The sequence below is a fragment of the Amblyraja radiata genome, chromosome 6 (assembly GCF_010909765.2).
Source record: "Amblyraja radiata isolate CabotCenter1 chromosome 6, sAmbRad1.1.pri, whole genome shotgun sequence".
Lineage (NCBI taxonomy): Eukaryota > Metazoa > Chordata > Chondrichthyes > Rajiformes > Rajidae > Amblyraja > Amblyraja radiata.
This window is the reverse complement of record NC_045961.1, coordinates 48049009-48072600: the sequence shown is the minus strand read 5'-3', so window position 1 is coordinate 48072600 and position 23592 is coordinate 48049009. Positions and strand designations below refer to the sequence as shown.

Genomic DNA, 23592 nt, shown 5'->3' with positions numbered 1-23592 from the left:
GGAAAACAATAAAATCGGGATTCCGATTTAAATTGGAAGAATATCATGCCTGATCTGCAGCAAAGATACTATCTAGTATCTTTATTCTGCAGTTCCTTCCTATTTAAGAAGAACCCTGGCCCAAAACAACTCCTAATCCATTCCCTCCACAGATGCCGCCTAGCCCGCTGAGTTCCTCCAGCACTGTGTTTTTTATTTAACCCTTGAAATTGAGGTTAGACATAAAGCTGGAGTAACTCAGCAGGACAGGCAGCGACTCTTGAGAGAAGACCCTTCTTCAGACTGAACTGAACTCTCGTCGGTGAGAGTACTTATGATTGTCTGCAGAAGGGTCTTGACACGAAACGCAACGCACTCCCCAGAGCCGCCGCCCGTCCCAAATGCCAACCCAGCCCTCCGTGTCCACCTTCAACTACAGAGACAAACAAAAAACAGAGTGCCGGAGGAATTCAGCGGGCCAGGCGGCACGGCACCCGCGGAGGGAACGGACCAGGAGCCGCCATGGGCCAGGGTTCCCCCCACACCCCCCCCCCCCAACAGGGAGGACCGCAGATGCAGCCGTCCCCGCAAAACGGCAAATGATTCTGAGAATGCCGAGGCGTGAAGGTGAGAGAGAGAGAGAGAGAGAGAGAGAGAGAGAGATCCAAAGGACGGATTCGGATCCCAATTACGCCTCGCTGAGACCTCGCTGGAATAGGTGACATTTCTGCTCAACACCCTTCTTTAGACTGGAAACGAGAGATATAGGCATATCTTCCATTCATTTCTCCTTAGTACCGTCTATATCTCTTGTTCCTCTGTCCCCTGACTCAGTCGGAAGAAGGCTCGACCCGAAACGTCATCTATTCCGCTCTATGATCGTTGCTTTCGTCCGTCTGTCCACTCGCCCTTGGATTAAGTAGCGCAGGATAAAGCTGCGAATTTACGCACAGGATGGAAACTGAAAAGTAGGGGAACGCCATCCCCGTGCGTACCCCCCCCCCCCCCCCCAGTTCCATCACTGCGAACAACAATCTAGGAATGGATTTTTAAGTAATTGTAAAACTTTTTTGTCCAATAATGAAATATACATTCTCTCTGCTGATGAATGACATGGCATTTATTCCTTGACACAAAGATATAATTTACAATGGTGATAATATTTAAAACAACTTACCTGAACTAATTTATTAAACTGATCTCGTTCGCATAACATTTTACAAAGTTCCTCATTAATTGCATCGTTTTCCTGAGAAGGAAAATTCTGAATTAAATCTATATAGAAAGAGTAATCATTCTTCAAGATAAATTAGCAATATACCACAAGTTTACAAGCGTCATCTAGGTCAAGAGTGAAACTACACTCTAGTTTATGGGAGGACCGATAACAGCGGGGAAGGAGCTGTTCCAGATTCAAGCTTTTTTTCTTCTGCCTAACGGGAGAGGGAAGAGGGAATGAATGAGTGAAAATGGTCGTTGACTATGTTTTTTCCCCCTAGAGGCAGCGAAGTACAAATTCAGTCGGTGGGAGTGGTGGGGAAGGAAGGAGGTTGGTCTGTATAATGGACTGGGCTGCATCCACAGCTCTACAATATCTTGTTGACTTGAGCAAAGTTGTTGGAACCAAAACTTCCTTGGTGAAAGGAGTTGGTGGAACTTTGATTTTCTTATTGTAGGCATGTGACTACTGGGGTATCACAGGGATCCGTACTGGGACTTTTGTTGTTGTGATATATATTAATGATTTAGATGTGAAGAATGTAGGAAGAATGATTGTTAAATTTGAGAACGTTACAATAATATGTGGTTTTGGGATAGTGAAGAAGATTGTTCCAGACGACAGCAAAACACAAATGGAAAGTTGTGTAAAGTACTGGCAGATTGAAATTAATCTCGACAAGTGCAAGGTGAAATACTTTGGGAAATCAAATAGGGATAGGACATATACAATAAATGGGAAGGTGCTAAGGAATGCTGATGAACAGGGTTCAAATTCCTAGTTCCCTAAAAGTGATAAGGCAGGTAGAGAGTGTGATGAAGATACTTGGCATGCTTAGGTTAGGGGCAAAATATAAAAGCTGGTACATTATCCTAGCTCTCTTTCCATTTCTCCCTACATCCCTTCCTCTGGCCTTTTCAGTTCACACCTCTTCTCCTTATCTCTTTTGTTTTCCTTTACATCTTCGGCCTTTTCCACCCATCAGCAATCAACCCCCACCCCACCCCCTCCATCATCTATATCCACCCATCACTTTGCCTGGCTTTGTTACACCCCTACCTTGCTCCCAGCTTCCTCCCCCTACTACAAGTATCTAAAAAAGGATCCTAACCTGAAAATTCACCTATTCTTGTCCTCCAGCAAAGATGCCTGATCCACGAGTTACTCTAGCAATGTGTGTTTAGTGTAAACGATACCACTGAACTGCTGCTATTAATGTACAGCCAAAGGACATACTCAGCGACAGATATTTTACCTGTTCAAAGCAGACAACACTCAATTCCTCGGTTGTGCACATGCATTTCTGGTGTAATTCCCGTTCTAAAATTTAAAAATATTCATAAGCACATCTGATGGTAATTAGAAATATACAAAAAATGTTGAAAAACTTGTCATACAGCATCAGTGGAAATAGGAACCGTTAATGCTTTCGGGTCTATGACCCATTGAACCTTTGTTTTTCATTTTATTCATCAATGGTCATCATTATCACATGTGACACGAGAGAAACCTGCAGCAGCACTACATTCCAAAAACAAAAAATACTAATTTGGATTAACAACAAAAAACATTTAAATTGTATTCAAATCACTCATTTTTTTAGTGTTGGATTGCACTCAAGAAGTGGCAATCCATCACCTGACAAAAAAAGTTGCCCAGAAAAATAATAGGGAGTATGAATGAATCTCTTTATTGTCATTGCACATGGTACAACAAAATTTAAAAGTCAATCCCACGGTGCGATTCACAAGAGCAATTTTAAATATATAAGAAAAGGTAAAAATATATACATATAAAAAAAAAAATAAAAAATAAAAAATAAAAAAAACCCCCAAAAAAACCAGATAAATAACAATAGCAGCTGAGGTAGAACCATTCAGTTGAATGTGAGTGTTATTTCTTATTTTGCATTGTTAAGTTCACGTATGGCTATGGGGTAGAAGCTGTCTCTGAGTCTGTTTGTGCGAGTTTTGAAAGACCTGTACCGTCTGCCAGAGGGCAGCAGGTGGAACAGGTTGTGTCCAGGGTGGGAAGGGTCCTTCAGGATGTTGGCTGCCCTGCCAAGGCAGCGAGAGCTGAAGATGTCCTTCAGGGAAGGCAGTGGGCAGCCAGTGATTTTTTGTGCGATGTTGATGACCCTTTGAAGGGCTCTCCTGTCCGCTGCAGAGCAGCTGGCATACCATGTGGTTATACAGTACGCCAGCACACTCGCGATGGAGCAGCGGTAGAAGGACACCAGCAGCTTCTCCTCCAGGTTGTTTTTCCTGAGGATCCTCAGAAAGTAGAGTCGCTGCTGGGCCTTCTTGACTGCTGTGGTGGTGTTTGTAGTCCAGGAGAGATCCTCCGTAATTTGTGTGCCCAGGAATCTGAAGTCTGAGACCCTTTCCACACAGTCCCCATTGATGAATAGGGGTTTGGGGGCTGCACTGTTCTTACGGAAGTCTATGATAATTTCCTTTGTTTTTGTGGTGTTTAGGATGAGGTTGTTGTCTGAACACCACGCTGCCAGTCTTTGGACTTCCTCCCTGTAGGCTGTCTCATCGCCTTCTGAGATACGTCCAACCACAGTCGTGTCGTCCGCAAACTTGACGATGGTGTTGGTGGAGTGGGCGGGGGCACAATCGTGGGTGTAGAGGGCGTAGAGGAGGGGGCTCAACACACAGCCCTGTGGGAAGCCGGTGCTGAGTGTGATAGGGGTGGAGAGGTGATGGCCCAGTCTGACGGTCTGGGGGCGGTTAGACAGAAAGTCCTTGATCCAGAGGCAGATGGGTTGGGAGAGTCCTAAATCCATGAGTTTGGTGACCAGTCTGCTGGGGATGATGCTATTGAAGGCGGAGCTAAAGTCAATGAAAAGCATCCACACATAGCTCCCCTGGTGTTCGAGGTGGGTCAGTGCAGTGTGAAGAGCAGTGGCGATGGCATCCTCAGTGGACCTATTTGCTCTGTAGGCAAACTGGTGTGGATCGAAGGTGGGCGGGAGGCTGGCTTTGATGTGCTGCTGGACAAGCCTCTCGAAACACTTCATGATGACTGGTGTGAGAGCGACCGGTCGGTAGTCGTTAAGGCCGCTGATAACAGGCTTTTTTGGTAGTGGGATGATTGTGGCAGACTTCCGGCACGGTGGGATGATGGATTTGGACAGGGACAGGTTGAAGATTTTCGTGAAGACCTCGGAGAGCTGGTCTGCATATTCCTTCAGAACCCTTCCTGTCACGCCATCCGGGCCGGCAGTCTTCCTCGGGTTCACCGCCCTAAGCACCCCCCTCACTTCATGCTCCTGCACAGTGAGGGTGTAGTTGTTGTTGTTAGGGGCTGGTGGGAGAATGGTGACGAACTCTTCTGGTTCTGCCTCGAAGCGAGCAAAGAAGCAGTTCAGCTCCTCTGCCAGTGAGGTGTCGCCGTCCGCCGTCGTGCTGTTGCTGGGCTTGTAGTTGGTGATGTGCTGGATGCCCTGCCACACCCGCCGTGGATCGTTGTTGTTAAAGTGGTCCTCTATCTTCCTCTTGTGGGCCGCTATGGCATCCCTGATGCCTTTCTTCAGGTTGGCTCTAGCAGCGCTGTACAGGGCTCTGTCGCCAGACCTGAAGGCGGTGTTGCGGTCCTTGAGGAGAGTTTGGACCTCTTTTGTCATCCACGGCTTCCGGTTGGGGTACACCTGGATGAGTTTGTCGACAGTGACGTTGTCAACACAGTTCTGGATGTAAAAGAGTACCGTGGATGTGTACTCCTCCAAGTCCTGATTTCCAAAAATGTCCCAGTTTGTCCTTTCAAAGCAGTCCTGTAGCTGTGAGGAAGCTCCTTCAGGCCAAGTTTTAACAGTCCTGGTGGTGGGTTGAGCTTTTCTCCTGAGGGGGGTGTATGCTGGTGCTAAGTGAATGGATAGGTGATCCGACTGGCCTAAGTGTGGTAGTGGTGTGGCTCTAAACCCCTTCTTGATGTTTGAGTAGGCCTTGTCTAATGTATTTTCTCCCCTGGTTGCACATTTGATGTGTTGTTCAAACTTGGGGAGAACTGATTTTGTCTGCGTGATTGAAATCACCAGCTATGATATGGGTTGCTTTGGGGTAGGTGTTCTCTTGTTTGCTGATAGCGCTATGGAGGTAGCCTAGGGCTATGCTAGCATTAGCATCCGGTGGGATATACACAGCTGTAACTATGACCACGGTAAACTCACGTGGAAGGTAGAAAGGCCCGCATCTAACTATCAGGTACTCCAAATCAGCAGAACAGTGTCTGTCTATGATTGTGGTATTTGTGCACCAGTTGTTGTGAACGTAGATGCATAACCCCCCTCCTTTGCTCTTACCGGAGTCTTTGTTTCTATCCCAGCAAAATGCTGTGCGGCCTGCTAGCTCAATGGCTCCGTCTGGTACAAGTGCGTGTAGCCACGTCTCTGTTATTAGCAGAATGCAACTGTCCACGATGAATTTATTTGCGGCGACCTGTAGTCTTAGTTCGTCCATTTTGTTGGTGATAGATCTGGCGTTGGTGAGAATGATGCTGGGCAGCGGTGGTTTATGTGGTTGGTGCCTTAGCCTAGCGAGTAGTCCGGACCGGCGACCACGCTTTTGCTTCCTGTGCCTCCTCTGTCTCCGGCGTTTGCTGGGGCCGACAACAATCCACGGAGAGCCTGGTGTCCTGGCTATCTCCTCTGGTATGTTGCGTGAATGCAGAAAAACACACTTAACTGCCTGTTTACACTGTAATCCGATAATCAGAAGATCCTGTCGGCTGAAGGTGAGATTCGCACAACAAAACGTAACATTGTCAAACAGACATACAAACAAAAACACACAAAAAAAGCACCGAAAGGGAGAGCTTCGAGCCGCTGCGACTGTGCGCGCCGCCATCTTGGAGTAGGGGTGGAATTTACCAAGAGCATGGCTAGTGCCAATGCTTTGGTGGGCACAGACACACATAAACACACACACACAGTGTTCAAGAAGGAACTGCAGATGCTGGAAAATCGAAGGTACACAAAAATGCTGGAGAAACTCAGCGGGTGCAGCAGCATCTATGGAGCGAAGGAAATAGGTGACGTTTCGGGCCGAAACCCTTCTTCAGACTGATAGGGGGTGGGGGTGGGGGGAGAAGGAATGAAAAATGGGAGGAGGAGCCCGAGGGCAGGGGGGATGGGAGGAGACAGCTTGAGGGTTAAGGAAGGGGAGGAGACAGCAAGGGCTAGCAAAATTGGGAGAATTCAATGTTCATGCCTGCCGGCCGCAGACTACCCAGGCGGAATATGAGGTGCTGTTCCTCCAATTTCCGGTGTTGCTCACTCTGGCAATGGAGGAGACCCAGGACAGAGAGGTCGGATTGGGAATGGGAGGGGGAGTTGAAGTGCTGAGCCACCAGGAGTTCAGGTAGGTTCTTGCGGACTGAGCGGAGGTGTTCGGCGAAACGATCGCCCAACCTCCGCCTAGTCTCACTGATGTAAATCAGCTGGCATCTAGAGCAGCGGATGCAGTAGATGAGGTTGGAGGAGATACAGGTGAACCTTTGTCGCACCTGGAACGACTGCTTGGGTCCTTGAATGGAGTCGAGGGGGGAGGTAAAGGGACAGGTGTTGCATTTCTTGCAGTTGCAACGGAAAGTGCCTGGGGAGGGGGTGGTACGGGAGGGAAGGGAAGAATTGACAAGGAAGTTGCGGAGGGAGCGGTCTTTGCGGAAGGCAGACATGGGGGGAGATGGGAAGATGTGGCGAGTGGTGGGGTCACGTTGGAGGTGGCGAAAATGGCGGAGGATGATTTGTTGTAACCAACACAGAGTGTTGGTTACTTCCTCATTCAAGGTCAAATGATATTCTTAGAGTGCTCAAACATTTACTTTTGTCATTCTTTAAGATTGAAAAGAAACAGGAATAGTTTGTTTGTTTTGTTGGCACAAGTGCACTCCTCTTTTCTGAAGAAGGGTTTCGACCCGAAACGTTGCCTATTTCCTTCGATGCACCCGCTGAGTTTCTCCAGCTTTTTTGTGTACCTTCGATTTTCCAGCATCTGCAGTTCCTTCTTGTGCACTCCTCTTTTGTCAGGTTGACCATAGGCCCAAATATATCTGATGTAAACTTTACCCGTTTTTAAAGCCGTGCAGCTGTTCTTTGAACCACATTGTTTCCCTTGATCAAATAAATTGAAGCTGACAGCATCTCTATATAATTAAAAGTCTTTGCCTTGTTTGTGTCCACGATGTGTCTCTGTGTCAATCTGGTTGATTCCTATCTTCTTCCAAACGTTAGGCCACAGCCTTTCCATTTTCACACATCCTACTCACGTTTCCCGTGATGGCGATAAACATCTTCCCGTCACATTTCCACCTATATTTACGAAGCTATTAATCGTTGAAATTTAAAAAACAGTCCGATTTTTTCAAACTCACCCATTTCCGGAAAAAAAAATCAGAATGACATCACAATACACTCGCAAGGCAAAACGGCCCACTCCCGGAGGGAGGGGGGGCATTCCAGCGCTCCAACGGCAGCTCGCAAAGCACGAAGGGTCACTCCGGGCGGGAGGTGCACCTCAGCGCTTCCACTTTTTAAAACACTTGCATTTTAAAAACAACTTCTCCATTGGTCACTCTTCCACTGCAATTTCGCCTTGATCACTCTTCCAATCGCTCTTCCACAACGTTCTTCAAACCCTCTCCCAAGACATTCGGGTGAAGATCCAGTTCAGAGCTGACTGCTTCATTCTGACTTTGTTCTCTTTAACGATAGGCTTTAAATATTTTTAACGTTGCACGATTCTTTGAATGATACTTGCATTTCTTTACTTATTTCATTTTTAACATTGCACGATTCTTTCAATAAAACTTGCATTTTTTTAAATAATCCCCTATTGCATTGATTAACTTTTATTTTAATCCAGCTGGATTTCAAAAAAGACCGGCATTTTATTTTAAACGGGTTGCAATTTGATTATTACTTCACGATTTTACAGTTTAATTTGAATGCTGCTTGAAAAAAAAACTTGGAGATTGCATTGATTAACATTTATTGAAGAAAGGCTTGGCGAATGCATTGATTAACATTTATTAAAAAAAGACGCCGATTGTATTGATTAATCAAGATTAATTAGACTGCTGCTTCAAAAAAATCCTGGTCATTTCATTCATTAACATTTATTTTACAACAGTTGCATTTAAAAAAAAGATTGAAATGTATTTTAAACACTTGGACTTTAAAAAAAACGATTACTGCTCTGACCAGTGCGGTGTCTGCCCGCCCAGTCCAGCGTCTCCATCCTCGGCGTCAGAGCCTCGCCAACGACCAGTTCTCCGTTCTCCCGTCGCCGGGCGGGAGTGGCTGAATCTGAAACCAGAGGCTGTAACCACACCACCAGACGCTGCTGCGGTGGGGCCCACTCCCCTCGCCTCCGGGGCCCAAGCCATCATCCGCCTACGCCACCCCCGCTGGGCCCACGACGCCCCCGCAGACCCGCACTGGGCCCACGCCACCCCCGCTGGGCCCAAGCCACCCCGCTGGGTCCCACTGGACTCGTGAAAAGAGTGGATCCTTTCCCACCCCAACCAACACTTCACACCCACTCACAGCCTGACCTCAGTCTGCAAAGACTGGGCCCTTCGACACCCTCCCCACTTCAATCACCACTTCACACCCAATTACTCATTTTTAACCAGTCCTTGCAAAGATGTACTGTCCCTGCCTGCTTCAAAGTCTCCACTATTGTCCCTGTACCCCAAAAAGTAAGGATTACTGGTCTTAATGACTACAGGCTTGTCACACTGACCTCTGTAGCCATGAAGACCGTTGAAAGGCTTGTGCTGGCCAAGCTGAAAAATATTACAATCCCTCTGCTGGACCCTCTGCATTTTGCATATTGGGCCAATAGATCTGTGGATGATGGAGTCAATCTGGGCCTGCACTTCATCCTCCAGCACCTAGACCGCCAGGGGACATATGCGATGATTTTGTTTGTTGATTTTAGCTCTGCATTCAACACCATTGTGCCAGAATACTACGCTCCAAACTTTCTGAGTTGACTGTGCCTGAACCCCTCTGTCGGTGGATCACCAGCTTTCTGACAGACAGGAAGAAGCATGTGAGGCGGGAAAGCATATCTCGGACCCGCAAACGCACAGCATAGGAGCACCGCAAGATGCGTACTCTTCCCTCTCCTCTACTCTCGCCACACCAATGACTGCACCTCCACAGACACCTCTGTCAAGCTTCTCAAGTTTGCAGATGACACAACCCTGATTGGACTGATCCAGGATGGGGATCTCCGTACTCTTTTCAGTTTGGCATCTTTCCTATGACATGGTGCCCAGAACTGAACACAATATTCTAAATGCAGTCTCACCAACGTCTTATACAACTGCAACATGACCTCCCAACTTCTATACTCAATACTCTGACTGATGAAGGCCAAAGTGCCAAAATACATCTTGACCACATGATGAACCTGCGACACGACCTTCAAGGTACCATGCAACCATTCCTCTGCCCACCTGGCTAATTGATCCAGATCCTGCTGCATTCTTTCACAACCATCTTCACTATCTGCAAAACCACTCACTTCTGTATCACCAGCAAACTTGCTAATCTTGCCCTGTTCTGTGACGTTTCACAGAGTGCTGGAGTAACTTAGCGGGTCAGGCTGAGTATAGAAGTTGGGAGGTCATGTTGCAGTTGCATAAGAAGTTGGTGAGGCCGCATTCAGAGTATTGTATTCAGTTCTGGGCACCATGTTATAGGAAAGGTGTCATCAAACTGGAAAGGGTACAGTGAAGATTTATGAGGATGTTGCCAGGACTAGAGGGCCAGAGCTATAGGGAGAGGTTGAGTAGGCTGGGACTCTATTTCATGGAGCACAGGAGGATGAGGGATGATCTAATAGAGGTGTATAAAATCATGATTTGAATAGATATGGTTGAGTCTTTTGCCCAGAGTAGGTGAATCGAGGAGCAGAGGATATAAGTTGAAGGGCAAAAGATTTAATAGGAATCTGAGGGGTATGTTTTCCACACAAAGGGTGGTAGGTGTATGGAACAAGCTGCCAAAGGAGGTAGTTGAGGCAGGGACTATTGCAACATTTAAGAAACAGTTAGACAGGTACATGGATAGGACAGGTTCGGAGGGATATGGATCAAATGTGGGCAGGTGGGATTAGTGCAGATGGGACATGCTGGGCCGAAGCCACACTGTATCACTCTATGACTATCTATCTTTCCCTCTCAAACCCATTCTCCTGCCTTCTCCCCGTTACCTCCGACACCCGTATCAATCAAGAATCTATCAATCTCCTCCTGAAAAATGTCCAATGACGACCTCCACAGCTGTCTGTGGCAATGAATTCCAGTTCACCACCCTCTGACTTAAGAAATTCCTGCTCATCTCCTTCCTAAAGCAATGTCTTTTAATTCTGAGGCTGTGGCCACTGGTCCTAGGCTCTCCCACCAGTAGAAACATCCTCTCCACATCCACTCCATCCAGGTTTTTACCAGGATGGGACAGACGGCAACAGATTCATACCGTGTCCCAAAGCTTGTGTCCTGTCCTGCATCACCCAAGTCAGCAGAGACGTTATAGGAGAGGGCAAGCACCGTAACAAAGTAGCTCACAATGGTTTGGGTAACATTCAGAAATGTCTATGCATGTCACATCATGAATATTACTGAAGAACGGTCTTGACCCGAAATATAATCTATACCTTTTCTCCAGAGATGCTGCCTGACTCACTGAGTTACTCCAGCACTCTCTGACATGTCACCTATCCATGTTCTCCAGAGATGCTGCCTGACACACTGAGTTACTCCAGCACTTTGTGTCTATTTTCCCTTCACCAATCTGCCCAAGCGCACTCTCCCCCCTCCTTTCCTATGTTCCTTTCCACCCATAAACCTCTCTCTGCCTTTACATTTCACTCCTCCTTCAAATCTGCTCTGTTTATCTACATGCATTTTTCTTCTTAACTTTTTAGTCATAGAATGATGCAGTGTGGAAACAGGCCTTTCAGCCCAACTTGCCCACACCAACCAACATGTCCCATCTAAACTAGTCCCACTCACACGCGTTTGGCCCATATCCATCTAAATCTGTCCTATCCTTGTACGTGTCTAACTGTCTCTTAAACAGTAGGATAGTCCCAGCCTTAACTACCTCCTCTGGCAGCTCGTTACATACACCCAGCACCCTTTGTGTGAAAAAGCTACCTCTCAGATTCCTGTTAATTTCTGAAATATTGGTCATAAATTTGGTGCAAAAATGCTCCAAAATAAGGCTCAGAATGCATCAGAGAGCATCAAAACCCCTGAGCTTCCAGGGCCCTTAAGCGGGCTCTGGACCCTGGCATCGAGGGACTTCACGCTTCGAGCTTATGATGTGCACATTATTTCACATTGAATTTTTTGTAATCCTGTCATGCCACCCCCTTTTTGAAACTCTTCGTCGAGGAATTGTTTGATGTTTAAATTGTTTGATGATTGGTTTAGCCATTAAAAAGCTGCTAGTATGTCCCATTGCAGCAAAATAGTTGAATAGGTCCACAGATGACAAAAATGATTAGCCATCAGCAGTGAAGGGCCAACATGAAGTGGTGAATTTTTGGAATTCTCTGCCACAGAAAGTAGTTGAGGCCAGTTCATTGGCTATATTTAAGAGGGAGTTAGATGTGGCCCTTGTGGCTAAAGGGATCAGGGAGTATGGAGAGAAGGCAGGTACAGGATTCTGAGATGGTTGATCAGCCATGATCATATTGAATGGTGGTTACAGGCTCGAAGGGCCAAATGGCCTACTCCTGCACCTATTTTCTATGTTTCTATGAACGCACAGGTTTTCCCTCCAGAGGTAATTTAGGCAGGCCAAATTGTTTTTTTGGTATCTCAGCTACAATGAGGTAATTACATAATTTGGAGACCGTGATGAGATGCAGAAGTGTTACTGGATGACATGCAAATCAACTTGTATCCAGAAACAAATCATGCTGCAAACCGTCCACGTTGTTAGTTTAATTTGGGGTACAACATGGGAAGAGGCCCATCAGCCCACCGAGTGCATGCCGACCATTGATCACCCGTTCGTTCTCGTTCTATGTCATCTCAATCCTCAAACACTTCTACATATTAGGGGCAATTTAAGGAGGTCAATTTACCTGTAAATCTGCACGTCTTTGGGATGTGGGAGGAAACCCACGCGACCACGGGGAGAACCTGCAAACTCCACACGGACAGCACTCGAGTTCAGGCTCGGACCCGGGTCTCTGGCGCTGACACAGCGGCTTACCACTGTGTGCCGCACTTACAATTGAAAAACATCTAATCTGCACAACCAAGTGATGAAACCAGTTGTATAATGTGGTTAAATTCGAGGCTTAAGCTGAAAGCTTACAAGAGGTTTGCAACTATTAATCAACCGACGCCCACCCCTCCCGCCCGCGACCCATCCGCTCAAGCTCGGGCTTGACCCATTGTCTTCATACTCCTTTGGCAGGAAAATTCTCAAAGAACTGCTCCTTTTAAGCACATTTTTTTTTTAAAGCAAATATAGCCCAGTCTGAGTTAGCAACTACGCTACATACCGAGGGGCTGCGACTGTTCCTCGCTGCTCGCCGACCCTTCCTCCGCCATTTTGACAGCGGCCACGTGACGCCCGCTTCCCGCGCCGTCCATTTGTGCTCGCGCGTCAGGCGTGTCGTCTCCATCGGCCTGGGCCCCCGCCTCATCCAGCCCCGCCCCGCCCCCGCCCCGGGCCTGCGCCGTGGCGTTTCTGTGGTAAATCTCAGGTAGCTTTTATTTTTAACCCACGTGTAATTTATTGGGACACAAGGAACTGCAGATGCTGGTCTACAAAAAAAAGACACAAAGTGCTGGAGCAACTCAGGAGCGGGTCAGGCAACATCAATGGAATCTGAAGAAGCGTCCCGACCCGAAATGTCGCCTCTCCATGTCCTCCAGAGATCCCGCTTAGTTACCCTGTATAATATATTGGGGTTGGGTTCATGTGAATGTGGAAGAAACTCACTTGGAGCATCAAAGCAACACGTGTTTATGGAAATAAAAGAGATCTAGTAACTCAACGGGACAGGCGGCATCTCTGGAGAAAAGGAATGGGTGACGTTTCGAGTCGAGACCATTCTTCAGACCCGACACGTTCCTACCATTTTGTGTCATCTTCGGTATAAATCAGCATCTGCGGTTGCTTCCTACACAAGGAGACCTATTTATTTGCTTCCCGTCTTCTTCCATTCCACTGACAGTAGAATTCAAACGAAATATACTGGCAGCAAATGTCGTAATCCAGTTCCTACCTCAAAAGCCTAGCTCCATTGCTGCAATATCAATGCCAGCTACAGAGGGGTGCTAATTTACCTTTATAGTAATGTTAAACTTACTGCAATTTCCTCCTACATCATTATGTACTATGAAACTGGCACGATTCCATGTCTTCATTTACTATAATGCTTTGCAAGACACCCCTCTGGGTTTACCCTGCATGTTCATAGCCCCGTAGACAATACATGCACAGGCAATAACTATAAATGTTTGCTGTTTTCTGTCATTATTTAAACGTTTAATGTAATTCTAGCAATGAATTACTCTGAATGGCCAATCAAGGCTATGTAGTTTCTACAGAGAGCATGGGCTTCCACCTTCTACAATCATTTCATAAATGCTTTTCCTGTCTTGTGGTTCCAGGTGGCTTGCGTGTTACTAGCACATTGATGATGATGATTCAGTTGTGACCACCTTTACTACCCCTATAACATTGTATGATGCCCTCATATCTGGATCGACCAGGTGAAAATTCTTTAGTGTTATTTAATGCCATTTTTATAACATGGGTAATGATGCTCACCCTATCGAATATAATGTCTGGACTCTTGAAGAGTTAGAGCTGTATTTATTCATCAACTAATCCACACGTTAATCTGCTCCTCAAAACACGATCCACGAAGGTTCTGAAATTGCAATGATTTGATGGCTCTCAAATTCACATTGGGATAAGCAAATGACTATCTAATTATGTGCACCAAGTTTCTAAATAAGAAATAATTCAGATGCTGCTTGGTTGTAGTTTGACTTTACTTTATTGACCACTGCCAAACAGTACATTGACTAGACATAGAAAACATAGAAAATAGGTACAGGAGTAGGCCATTCGGCCCTTCGAGCCTGCACCGCCATTCAATATGATCATGGCTGATCATCCAACTCAGTATCCTGTACCTGCCTTCTCTCCATACCCCCTGATCCCTTTAGCCACAAGGGCCACATCTAACTCCCTCTTAAATATAGCCAATGAACTGGCCTCAACTACCTTCTGTGGCAGAGAATTCCACAGATTCACCACTCTCTGTGTAAAAAATGATTATCTCATCTCGGTCCTAAAAGACTTGCACTCCATATGTCCAAGGCCACTTCCAACGAAAACATGAGTGTCTTTTGCTGATGTCATTTTGTTCTTTGGAATCTTCACCTGTGACTTCCACAAAGTTATTGGCTTTGAAGAACATGACCATTTATTCAAAGTAAGCAATAGAAATTTCATGTGTTCTGTCATATTTACTAAGTTTCTCGATGCACACATTTTCATTTCTGCCGTCTTGCCTTGAACCCTATCTTTATGTGCTGATCTTAAATCAATATGGAATGATTCATTTCTCTGTTTTGCAATGCTTTCAGTTGCAGACTCACCAGTTTCACTCTATGACATGCTCTCTAAGTAGATATCCAACCTTATCATCAGTTTACTGCATTGGGTTCATTTTATCACTGTAATCCGGTCTGATATAAACCAATTTAGAAGTAGAACAAGTTTATTTCTAAACACTGGTGCTGGGTCTTGTGTCGAGGGAAGATGGAGGAGACTAGAGAAAGCAGGTAAGTAAAAAAATTTAAGGGGGAAGTGGGTGGTTTCCTGATTTGAGTTCCTGGTGGTGGTGCTATTAAAACCAACTTATTCTAACAATATCCAACAAAAGGCATGCCGCAGAGAAATGGTGACGTCTTTCCCCAAAAACCATTGCATTTTTTTCCCTCCCCAGATGTGGGTGTCACTGATAAACCCAGCATTTGTTACCCAGACCTAATTACCCATGAGTAGATGGTCGTTGGCCACTTTTGTGAATCACTGATCATTCTGATTTAGGTGCTACCACAGTTTTATTGCTTTAGGATTTAGTAGTAGGATTTAGACGCAGCAACACTGATTCTGCTCTACTTGCCTCATTTGGAGAGGTCATGTTACATAGGTTCTTGTGGAGTAGCCTAGATGAGTAACTACAATGTATTTGTGAATAGTGTTTACTCTGGTGTGCTAGGAGGTGGAAGTAAGTGTTTGGAGTGGTGGATGGGGTATCAATCATACAGGCTGCATTGTCCAAAGTGCTGATTTGAGCAACATTTTGAACAAATGGCAAGTATTCAATCATACTGTTGTCCTGGAGAAAGTGAAAAACTTTGGGGATTTCATTAGGTTAATCACATTCATCAGTGTACACCAGCGTTTCTCACCCTATTTTACCCTTGTGGAACCCTTGAAATAATTTTCATGTCTCAGGGAAACCCTACGTGAAAATTATTATATATCTTTATTGCCTCACCCATTGAGTTTCTCCAACATGTTTGTCTACCTTCGATTTTTCCTGCATCTGCAGTTCTTTCTTAAACATATATCTGATCTCCCCATTCGACCCCACTGACATACAATACAATACAATACAATACAATTCAATTTATTGTCATTTGGACCCCTTGAGGTCCAAACGAAATGCCGTTTCTGCAGCCATACATTACAAACAAATAGACCCAAGACACAACATAATTTACATAAACATCCATCACATTGCTGTGATGGAAGGCAAAAACTTATCTCTCCACTGCACTCTCCCCCCCGATGTCAGAGTCAAAGTCAAAGCCCCTGGCGGGCGATGGCGAATTGTCCCGTGGCCATTAAAGCCACGCCGGGTGATGCAAGGCCGCACACCGGGTCTTGGTGTTAGAGCCCCCGGCGTGCACTCGCAAACTCCCGCGGCCATTCCAAGCCGCGCGGGGCGGTGCTGTAAGGCCCCGCTCCAGGAGCTCTTCAACCCCGCAACTCGGGCGGGAGAAGTCGCCGTTGCGGGAGCCCTGAAAAGCGGACTCCCTCCAGGGACCCGCGGGCTCCCGGTGTCGCCGTCCGCCAAACCCGCAGTTGCAGCCACCGAATCTCCAGAGGTCGGGCCGCAGCAGCGTCCACCACAGCTCCACCCGCTCTGGACTCGGCGAGGTGAGTAGTCGGCACCAGAGCCCCCGGTCTTCCTGTTGGAGGCCGCTCCTCGTTGCAGCCCCAACGACAACGGAGACCCGACAAAGAAAAGGTCGGGTCTCCCGTGCAGGGAGAGATTTAAAAGTTACCCCCAACCCCCCCACACCACCCCCACCCCCCCACACACATACCCCAACAAAAATAACAAAAACTACATAAAAACATAGACATAAAATAATAAAAAACGCAGACGGACTGCAGAGGCCGCTGCTGACGAGAGTCGCGCTGCCCACCAGATCCCTTGCGCTCTCCCCTCACAATTTTACCTACTACAACCAACACGCCCTAATTCCCCTGCCTCAATCCATCCATTCCGCACCGATTGCCTTCTCAACCCCCCCCCCCCCCCCCCCGCCATCTATCCATCCTGCACTGATTAACACCCCCCCTCCCCGACCCTATTGTGCTGGAAATGTCTTCAGAGCAAACATTGACTATGTTTGATAACGGAATGCAATCAAATGTGTTTTAATTCCCAATGTTATTATTTGTTCTAATGCATAAAGATGGATTAATTAATTTGTGAACACGTGAGACATTAAAACTGCAGTGTTCGATTGTCACTGCTACCGTTGACACATTATTACAGAATTCATTTTAACGGTAAATCAATGCTCTTAATATGGAGTATCAGTACTGTAGTTATTTAATGAGTAACATTCACAACTATACGTTGGATTTATCCAGGTTTTACTTCTACAGTCAGTCATATACATCACAAATTTGGTCAGGAGATATTTCAGTTGAAATTTTAACGTTAATTCTGAAGTGGGAATGATGGAAACAGCGTTTATCAATAATTTAAAAAAAAATCTGGTATGTACAAACTGGGTATCTTCATTGCTGTTCACAACACATACATCTAATCTGAATGTCCGATAATGTGGCGTTTTGACACCTTTAAACATATTACCAAAAGAACATTTGCTGCAGTTATGTCCTTTGGCCATCTCTTGTCAGTTAGTGTAATGTTTACCTGTCAGATGGGTATAGTCGGTTTTAACAGCTATTATCATAAAATGCCTTTAGAAATTTCCTTGCAACCTGTATATTTTGTTTTGGATAAATTATGTGGGAAGCGAGAATGTTTCTGTACCTATAGCAATTACGACCCATGCCATGGCCATGTCATGATAATTTTCGGTCCTTCACAGAAAACATGCTTGCATCAATCTGTAGTGTGCATGGTTAAGCATATATGTTACCATGGGCCAGGATTTATTGACACAGGTTGATCATACGCTGAATAATCCAACCCCATTTTTGTTTGGAAGTGGAAAGAAATAATAGAAATTGCATTAATTGCAATGTGTAAAAAGAGTTGAGATACTGTATTATAATTTTGCTGCATGTCATTGTGGTATATATCATTTCTTGATTGGTGAATATGTTTAGTTTGTGACTTTATTTGAAGCCGAAATAATATGTGAATGCTTTATTGAGCATAATTCCGACCGGTAACTACGCACTTCGTCCAAGCACATTATCGCACACGTCATGCAAGCCGTCTTAAATGACCACCTATACTGTCATTTGGCAACCTAAAAAGCTACCTAGGTTGCCCGGCTGGCAACAGGGAAAAAAAGTTAAGTGAGAGCCCTGACATAAATAAACTTGATAAACTAACAAAAATAAACATAGACATACTTAAATTTTTTTAATTCATATAACATCCCTAAATGATGGGTGAAATTTACTAAATAATGTGGGTGAATGAGGGACTGTACCTGCACGCCAGAAAGCAGGACTGATGGAGACCGTGCATGCGTCTATACTCAAGTGAGTCATTTGATGATACACGAATCAGTCTGACCACTAAATGTCGTTTCCCACTGGCGCTGTAGAGACGTCACTAAATATGACGTCGCTAAATATGCTGTACGTGTATAATAAAATTACGAATATTAAATTAAACACAAAAATGACTCAAAAATGCATTTACATATGATTAGCCTATTTATCACTATTTCTCTCAGAACCCCTAGTCACCTCTCGCGGAACCTTAGCGTTCCGGGGAACCCCGGTTGAGAAATGCTGGTATACACGGTACTCTTTGAATTTCAATGATAAGTGATTATGGTTTTGTTCCTCACCTGGTTCCACCTGGTCGCTCCATGGATGCTGAGTTTCTCCAGTATTTTTGTGTACCTTCCATCTATCAACTGCTACTTCTTGCATCACCCCTCCCCCTTCACGCTGGCTATCTCCCCTTTAGTCTCCCAGTCCTGATTTAGGCCTTGACTGAAAAACAACTATGGAGATATCCCACTTTCACCACAGATGCTACTTGACCCACTGTATTCAGCCGGTAATTTGGTTTCTGCGGCAGATTCCATCATCTGCAGTCTGTGATCCATTTTAGCTTGAAGTAAAGTTGAGTTTATTGTCATGTGCATAATTATGGCGAGGTATAGGCACAATAAAATCTTGTTTGCAGCAACATCATAGGTACATAAACTTAAGGGCCTGTCCCACTATTGCGCGGCGCCCCTGCATTTTGGGATTCACAAAATCTTTGCTCGCCACCTGTGTGACGCGCAAATGACGCCCAAGTGGGACAGACCCTTTAGACAACACACAAGAGCATCTATATTACTAAAAGTCTGATCTTGACCACTTCCTGTTGTTCTGTATATTGATTTTAGAAATAACGCTGCCACTTACGGCTGTGATTTTTGGCCATCTTACTCAGAGTCTTTCTCCGCTGCGCAGGACAAGACGATTTTCCCCATCGATGAAAAATAAGAGTTATTAATATTTTTTAAATGTTGAGATTCTGTCTCCTGAAGGCCACGCCCCTTCCGGAGGGACTATAAAGCCCGGAAGTGTTGAATGCCTCAGTCAGTCTCTGCAAGATGGGGGAAGCAAGAGGGTCACGTCTCTCAGTCTGAGCTGTGAATAACACTGAACACATGTCTACTAAACTGTGAGTGGTTTTACTGACCTGTCAGTGCCCTTAATGTGGTTTGAAAATATGGTTTGGAAATGCTAAAGCCGTGTTGCCTTTGGTTTGGAAATGCTAAAGCCGTGTTGCCTTTGGTTTGGAAATGCTAAAGCCGTGTTGCCTTTGGTTTGGAAATGCTAAAACTGTGTTGCCTTTGGTTTGGAAATGCTAAAGTCGTGTTGCCTAATTAAAGTTGCCTTGCCTCCTATATAATTAAAAGTCTAATCTTGACCACTTCCTATTTGCGCTTTATATTGATTTTAGAAAAAACATTATCATGTACGGCTGTGATTTGTGGCCATCTTACTCAATGTCTCCCTCCGCTCATCAGGTGCCGAGGATTTTTCCCATCGATGAAAAATAAAAGAGTTATTAGTGTTTAAAAAATGTTGAGATTCTCTCTCCTGTCAATCACGCCATGAAGGCCACACCTTTTCCGGTGGGAGGGGGAGGGGGGAGGGACTATAAAACCCAGAAATGTGGGGGTGGCTCAGTCTCTGCAAGATGGAGGAGGTAGAGGTCATGACTCGTTGAAATGGTATGAAAGTGCACTTGAATTTGGTGTCCTTGCACCCTGCTTGAAGTGGAATTTCAAGGAATAGCCGTGAGTCAACTGCCAGCTCACCAGCCGTGAGTGGGTGAGCTGCCAGCACAACAGGCTTGAGTGACTGAGCCGCCAGCCCAAGAATCCATTCGGCCCACAATGTCCATACTAGCCCTCCGGAAACCTGTCCCTTCAGCCCACCACAGCCATACTAGCGGTCCCCCCCCCCACCCCCCACCCCACCCCACCCCCCCCCCCACCCCCCACCCCCCCCCCCCCCCCCACTGGCCATAGTGGAATTGGTGGAGAGGTGGAATATTGCGTTGGGGGACCAGCCCTCCCGTGTGATGCTGGGACCCAATGGGTCCTACTTAGTCTAGTAAATTATACAAATCTGTAAGAGTCAAAAGAAAATTACTGTGCAAAAAAAAACGTTGTGTTTATTCTGGCAGGGAAGTCTTTAAAATTGCAATCAGGATTTTGTCAAGTCTCAAATGATGTTCCTATGCTCTTGGGCATTTGAGGTCATGTACAACAAATTGTTCTAGTTGTTCTTCAAGATGATAGGAGAGGGAGGGGGGCGGAGAGGGTGGGGGGCGGAGATGGTGGGGGGGCGGAGAGGGAGGAGGGGAGGAGAGGGAGGGGGGGCAGAGAGGGAGCGGAGCAGAGAGGGGGGGGGCAGAGAGGGAGAGGGGGAGAGGGAGGGGGGCGGACGAGGTGGAGAGGGGAGGGGCGGGGCCGGAGAGGGTGGGGGGGCGGGAGAGGGAGGGGGGGAGGAGAGGGAGGGGGGCGGAGAGGGAGGGGGGCGGAGATGGGGGGGCAGAGAGGGAGGGGGGCAGAGAGGGAGGGGGCAGAGAGTAGGGGGGGGCAGAGAGGGGGGGGGGGGCAGAGAGGGACAGGGGAGGCTGAGCGGGAGGGAGGGAGGGGGGGCCGAGAGGGAAGTGGTGGGCGGAGCGGGAGGGTGGGCGGAGAGGGAGTGGGAGGCGGAGAGGGAGGGGGGCGGAGAGGGAGGGGCGGCAGAGAGGGGGGGCAGAGAGTGAGGGGGCAGAGGGGGGGGGCGGGGAGTGGGAGGGGGCGGAGAGGGAGGGGGGATGGAGGGAGGGGGGGGCGGAGAAGGGGGGTGTGGAGAGGGAGGGGGGCAGAGAGGGAGGGGGGCAGAGAGGGAGGGGGGCAGAGAGGGAGGGGGGCAGTGAGTGTAGATTGATGATGCATGTGAACCAATCACACATAAGCCAGCATCACTAACTTCGCCCCATTATAATACTTATACTAACACTGGTTTCCGGCACCGCCAGTCTGAGCAGCTAGGATGTACTGACAACCCATCGTCTTTAACGCTGTTAAGTTTCAGTGCTGATTAAAGATGTGTTTAAATCATACACTGTCTCTGGTGGCTATTTACATGGTATCAGAAGTGGTCTGATCCACTCCTTCTGTACAACGGTTTTTATTTTATCTTTTGTGAGTTTTTGTTTTTCTTTACGATGGCCTCTTCTTGTCGAAAGCCTGACCCCCTTGTCTTTGATGCGGATATCAGCGAACGCTTGAAATTGATTACCAACACTACATGAACATTGCACACCGAAATGAACCAGATGCTGTCAAGGCCTCTCTCCTGCTCAACCTTGTGGGCCCAGATGCCCTTCGTCGATCCAGAACATTCCGTTATGCTCTGGCAATCCGCGATGCCAACGTCCAGGTAACAACCACAGCTGAATCTCCTGATGACCCCAATGTTCTGCTGCGTAAACTAAGCTAGATCTGTGACCTGCCCTCAAATCACATTTTGGATAGGGCAAGGTTTTTCTCTCATCGTCAGCTCCCTGGCGAACGAGTAGACTCGTTTATCTCAGACTTAATGTATTTAGCCCAGCGCAGCCGATTCCAAAATATGCCGGTTGATCAGCTGACTGATCAGTTAACGAGGGACATTTTAGTGAATGGCAGATCAGAGCTTCTGAGACGGCCAGATTTGACACTTGATGAAGCTGTACACTTATGCAGAACAGCAGAATTCATCGGCCTCATAGACAGTTCGCACCGAACCAAAACCATCAATCTGACGGGCCTCACTAGGCAGCGACCAAACACAGATAACAGTCGGTTTATGACCCAAGCTAGTCAGGCGGCTCACAGCGGTCCTCAGAAGAGATGTCCCAACTGCAATTACTTGCACAGCAATCAGCCTGTCCCGCCCTCGGAAAAACATGCAATTACTGTAAGAAGTTAAATCACTTTGCCTCTGCTTGTCGGGCAGCTATTCGGGCCCGTGGGAAGAATTTGCCCAGCTCCAAGTCTAATCTCAATACTTGCAACGAGGCAACAACAGTCTCACTCCCCAATTCCAGCTCGAATCCGCCCCCGTATACAGCCCAATTAACTCGCAAGAGGTTTCGACTGTTTACTCGTTACAGCATGCTGTTGCCAAGAATTCTGATCCAACCGTGACGATATTTGTAAACAATGTCGACTTTGGCGCGAAATTGGACATGGGCGCATAGGTCAACACTATGTCAAACAACCTCTTCAACAAGATTAGAACTAACGAGCCACTGATCAAGGTCAAATCCACTTTACATGCTTTTGGAGGGGAGGTGCTGGTTCCTCTGGGCAAAACCAACTTGAAATGTGTGCTAAAAAAACCCACGAGGGATTTGACCTTCTATGTCTTGAACTTTAATTCAGTTACTCTGCTTGGCAATCATGCCTGTCAGGAACTGGGGCTGATTTCCTTTGACAAAACGGTCCTCAAGCTGCAAATTTTGTTGGACCCGCTAAGCGAATTCCCTGATCTTTTCGACAACAGCCTAGGCAAGCTGCCTGTGACCTACAAGATTATTACTGACCCCGATGTGACACCCATCATCCGAGCCTCACACTGATTGTCATTTGCCATGACTGACAGGGTTCATTCTGTGCTGAAGGACATGGCGTAATTGAAGTAGTCAGCGACCCCTCCGACTGGGTCTCAACCATGATTGCCACAGTCAAGAAGGGAAAAAATGAAATCCGCCTGTGCATCAATCCGAAAGACCTGAACACTGCCATTAAGCACCCCCACCATCCCATGAAGACCGTGGAGGATGTTGCGGCAAACGTCAGAATGGCCACCCTATTTTCTGTCCTCGATGCTGAGAACTCTTTCTGGCAGATACCGCTGGACAAGAAGTCATCAGACCTCACCACATTTGCCACCCCATTCGGCAGATATAAGTTTCTGAGAATGCCATTCGGAATCAACCAAGTGAAGTCTTCCAAAGAACTATGGAGCAGTTATTCGAGGACCTACCTTGTGCCATTATTGTCGATGATATCCTCGTGTATGGCAAAGACGCAGCAGAACACGATCACAATCTCAAGCTCATCTTGAAGCGCGCTCGCAAGATCAACCTCAAGCTCAATCCTGACAAGTGCAAGTTCAGGGTTCCACGTCGGCCACATCTTCACTCCTGATGGCCTCAAACCCGATCCAAAGAAAGCTACTGCCATCACAGAAATGCCTGCCCCCACAGACATGAAAGGCCTGCAGCGTTTTCTGGGCATGGTAAACTATCTCGGAAAGTTCATACCGAACCTCAGCGAACTAATCTCCGCACTGCGGCAGCTGACCTAAAAGGACACTGCATGGTCATGCTTCCAGC

General features: G+C 46.7%; 1 protein-coding gene across 1 annotated transcript in view; it reads right to left on the bottom strand.

Annotated features, from left to right (window-relative positions):
* Positions 1-23392, bottom strand: part of LOC116974712 — a 35038-nt gene extending 11646 nt beyond the window's left edge. The window contains exons 1-4 of the mRNA XM_033023433.1: positions 23241-23392; positions 12736-12923; positions 2454-2518; positions 1157-1228 (exon numbers count right to left, since the gene is read on the bottom strand). Coding sequence (XP_032879324.1) covers positions 1157-1228; positions 2454-2518; positions 12736-12923; positions 23241-23392 — 477 coding nt within the window. The remainder of the gene's footprint in view (positions 1-1156; positions 1229-2453; positions 2519-12735; positions 12924-23240) is intronic.
* Between the last annotated feature and the right edge of the window lie 200 nt (positions 23393-23592).